Consider the following 4,221-nt stretch of genomic DNA (forward strand, 5'->3'; position numbering starts at 1 on the left):
GGACCTGAACCTGTTCAGCCTTCACAAGAGAAGGCTGAGGGGGGACCTGGTGACCGTCTATAAACTCACTAGGGGGGACCAGAAGGGTTTGGGGGAGACCTTGTTTCCCCCAGTGCCCCCCAGGATAACAAGGAATAACGGCCACAGGTTGTTGGAGAGTAGGTTTAGATTAGACATCCGTAGGATTTATTTCACAGTTAGGGCGGCTAGGATCTGGAACCAACTTCCAAGGGAAGTGGTGCTGGCTCCTACCCTGGGGGTCTTTAAGAAGAGGCTTGATGCCTACCTGGCTGGGATCATTTGAGCCCAGTTTTCCTCCTGCCCAGGCAGGGGGTCGGACCTGAAGATCTGCAAGGTCCCTTCTGACCCTACTTCTGTGATTCTATGACTTTTTTCCCCAAGCTAAATGGGGAAAAAACACTTGTCTTGGATTCAAGTAAATACAGTAAGTCTTGCCAATGACCTGATTAAGGCCCGTGTCACCCTTTTGTGGGGGTAGATGGGTCTGGGATCATGGCAGGGCCACATGAACAAGAGAAGGAATGACTTCCTCCCCACTGTGTCATTCCTCTAATCTCATAGAACTTTTCTTTACATGTTTTACAGAGCTTAGGACCTGCAAGGTAGGACCAGGCACACCCAAGGGGACTGCCACTCTGCAGTCATCACCCAGCGAAAATTTATGGATAATTTACAATGGACCTGAAGGGGATGTTCAGGAGCAGTCATGGTCAGAAATATGAGCCTAATGGAGGCAAGAGAGGACCAGGAGGCTACTAAGGGACCTATGCACAGATGATGAAAGACCCCACTTCTGTGACATTAGGGGAGGCAGAGGAAGCCTTCCCCAGAGGTATGATCCCATAGAAATCAATGAAGCTTCCAGTCCTGCTGGTGAGAGAATCTGGGTTGGAATCTACCTCCAAGTTGAGACTACCTGATGCGACTGTCTGCCTTTTTAGCTAATGCCCCTATTGCCAGTGTTCCTGCTTCATGCTGAGAAACTTTGGCTGAGGTCTTTAAATGTGGAGGTGGCTTTCAGCCTAGACATCATATTTAACATTTCAAAACCCTTTTGTCTGGAATACAATGGCAACCACAATCACTTGAGTAGGACATAGCTGTAATAAAACAGCTCTCCTGCTACTAAATAAAAGCCTCAACTCTTGGGTAGCTACATTTCCCTTTACAGACTTAAACTAACCAAATTTTTTTTGGTCTCTCCATCCCTCCCCCCAATTATTTAAAAGGTCAGGAAGTCATAGGTATGATGCCCTAAAAGCATGTACTGTACAGGCACAGTGTTCTCTATTTGAACTGCAGCATTTCCTAGGAAATGAGAGTCAGGATTTTCAAAACTGAGCACCCAGCATCAGCCTCCTATACTTAGCACATCCTTAGATGACAGGCAAGATTTCCAAAAGTGTTTGGCATCCAACAGTGCATCATGTCTAGCTATAAATTAAATCAGAGGGAATTGGTGTATGCTGAGCTTCTGCAGTGGGAAACCTAATCCTTAACTACTCCCCTAAATATGGATTTAGGGCTCTGGTCTAAAGCTGACTGAAGTCAAAGGGAGCTTTTCCCTTGTAGGCTTTGGATCAGAGTCTAATTTTAGGCACCAATTTTTACTGGTCTTGACTGTGGACTTCTTTCATTCTCAGCATCAATTCTACTTTAATTTCATTTTGCAATGAAAATGGGTCCCTGGCAGCTGTTAAACTTAAGACACAATTAACTAGAGTAATCATGTCTTAAAGTGTAACCTGGCCGCACAGTCAGGCAATTAATGGCATCACAAAATATAAAGCTAGCTACAAAATTATTATACAAAACATGTAATAATTTTGTGGTTTGCTTCCATTGCATCTTAAAATAAATATGTGGTAGGGTGGACCATATTAAGGTCTCCTACTGGCCCTTGTGCAGTCTCTGCCAGCTGAGATCATCAACAGCATTGAGATCACACTAGGGTTCAAGATACTTAAAACTTGTTTAGGGGTCTGGTTTTATTTATGTATTTATTGGCTTAAGGCTGAATTAGTTCTAAATTCCAAATCAATTGTACTGAGCTCAGTCTTTTTCAACCTGGAGGGAAGTGGGCAGTGGAGTCCCCCAAGGCTCAGTCTTTGGACCTGCACTGTTCAATTTCTTTATTAGTGACTTGGACGACGGGGTGAAAAGCAGCCTGTTTAAATTTGCTGATGATACCAAGATTTGAGCTGAGGTGGGCATGCTAGTAGGGAAGGACAGATTACAGCAGAACCTGGACAAGTTACAGGGGTGGGCTAACGAAAATAGGATGGGTTTCAATATTGACAAGTGCAGGGTGCTGCACTTGGGCAGTAGGAACCACCAGCACACTTATAAACTGGGAAACTCCCTTCTTGAGAGCACTGTGGCAAAAAGAGATCTTGGAGTCATTACTGACTCCAAGATGAACATGGGCCGACAATGCGAGGTCACGGTCAGTAAGGCTAACCATACCATGTCCTGCATCCACAGATGCATCTCAAGCAGGGCCAAAGAGGTGATCCTCCCCCTCTATGCAACACTGGTCAGGCTGCAGTTGGAGTACTGTGTCCAGTTCTGGGCACCGCACTTCAGGAGGGATGTGCACAGCATTGAGAGGGTCCAGAGGAGGGCCACCCGCATGATCAGGGGGCAGCAGGGCAGACCCTATGAAGAGAGGCTACGGGATCTTAACCTGTTCAGCCTTCACAAGAGAAGGCTGAGGGAGGACCTGGTGGCCATCTATAAACTCACCAGGGGGGACCAGTAGAGTTTGGGAGAGACCCTGTTCCCCCTAGCGCCCCTGGGGTAACAAGGAATAACGGCCACAAATTGTTAGAGAGTAGGTTTAGACTAGACATCCGAAGGCACTACTTCACAGTCAGGGCAGCTAGGATCTGGAACCAACTTCCAAGGGAAGTGGTGATGGCTCCTACCCTGGGGGGCTTTAAGAGGAGGCTTGATGTCTACCTGGCTGGGGTCATTTGAGCCCGGTTTTCTCTCCTGCCCAGGGCAGGGGGTCAGACTTGATGATCTACAAGGTTCCTTCCGACCCTACTTCTATTCAAGTCTATGTGGCTCTACCACTTGGCAAGTCTCCCCCTTCCCAGACCCATCAGTCTGGGATTTCAGATACTCCCCAAATCCATGGCAGGCGTCCTACATGCAGGTGCTAACCCCCAAAGCATTGGAGTTTGATGCCCCCTAGTCATGCTTGCTCCTAGCCAAAAGGCTGAAGGAATAAGACAGGGGGAAAGCACAACACAGTCCCCTATTACCACAAAATTGTGCTGTTGAGTTTCCTCCATTTGGGAAACTCGCAGGGGTCAGTCTGCCCAGAGCACATTGGACGGGCCTCACCTGGGAAAAACCCATTGATCATGGGGTTTTTTTCTTTTGCAAAACACACACACACACACACACACACACAACTAACTAAATATGTGTGTGTGTGTTTATACACATTGTGTGTGTATATGTGTGTGTATGTATATATATATATATACATATAGTGTGTGTGTGTGTGTGTGTGTGTGTGTGTGTACACAGAGAGAGAGAGAGAGAGCAATCTCTACCAACCTGTCTGGTGACTGCTGCTGTTGTTGATCATAGTGGGATTGGAGCATGGCAAGTACACCTGTGCTAGAGCCAGCTCAAATGACAAGAACAGTAGAGATACGGTAGGGTATCACAGCCATCAGCATTGGCTACTAACCAGGGCACTTACCCCAGGGTCCTAGTGGACTTCTACTCTAGTTGCCCAGCTGTTGTGCAGAAGCTTGCGCCATCACCGAATCCCTGCTGTTGTCACCTGTGCAAACTCAATTTATGCCAGCCTGGGTATGATGGCTTCCCTGTGCTACCATCATACTGTCCTTTTGCTGTGTTGCCCTATCATTTTATCCAAATCAGTGGTCCTTTTCCACCCCGCTGGACACAGACCCCAGGGCTGGGGCAGCTCTTCGACTTGCAGAGAGAAAAAGTTTCAAGGGGCTGGGGGCGGGGGATTGCTGGGTGGGCCTGCCCCCTCCCTCCCTCCCTCCCCCCCATGCCAGTCAGCAGTAGAGGGCGAGGTGAGGCAGAGCCCAGCAGGTTTCAAGCCTAATTGGGGTCGGGGAAGGCTTGGTGTGTGCCCTGGGCGGGGAGGGAGGGAGGGAGGGCAGGTCGGGCCCTGATAGGGCGCAGCCCCGCAGAAGGGGCAGGGGCTTG

The 4,221-nt window shown here is 48.4% G+C and overlaps 1 protein-coding gene and 1 non-coding gene across 2 annotated transcripts in view; one reads left to right on the forward strand and one right to left on the reverse strand.

Annotated features, from left to right (window-relative positions):
- Nucleotides 1–3,259: 3,259 nt before the first annotated feature.
- Nucleotides 3,260–3,419, reverse strand: LOC112551499. Its single transcript, XR_003095792.1, has one exon. It is a non-coding gene; the product is annotated as a U1 spliceosomal RNA (small nuclear RNA).
- Nucleotides 3,420–3,636: 217 nt separating this feature from the next.
- SCGN (secretagogin, EF-hand calcium binding protein) overlaps nt 3,637–4,221 on the forward strand; it is a 48,536-nt gene continuing 47,951 nt past the window's right edge. The window contains exon 1 of the mRNA XM_025212751.1: nt 3,637–3,692. Within this exon, the coding sequence (XP_025068536.1) occupies nt 3,637–3,692 (56 nt within the window). The remainder of the gene's footprint in view (nt 3,693–4,221) is intronic.

This window comes from Alligator sinensis, unplaced genomic scaffold (genome assembly GCF_000455745.1).
Source record: "Alligator sinensis unplaced genomic scaffold, ASM45574v1 scaffold969_2, whole genome shotgun sequence".
In the NCBI taxonomy this organism is placed as follows: domain Eukaryota; kingdom Metazoa; phylum Chordata; order Crocodylia; family Alligatoridae; genus Alligator; species Alligator sinensis.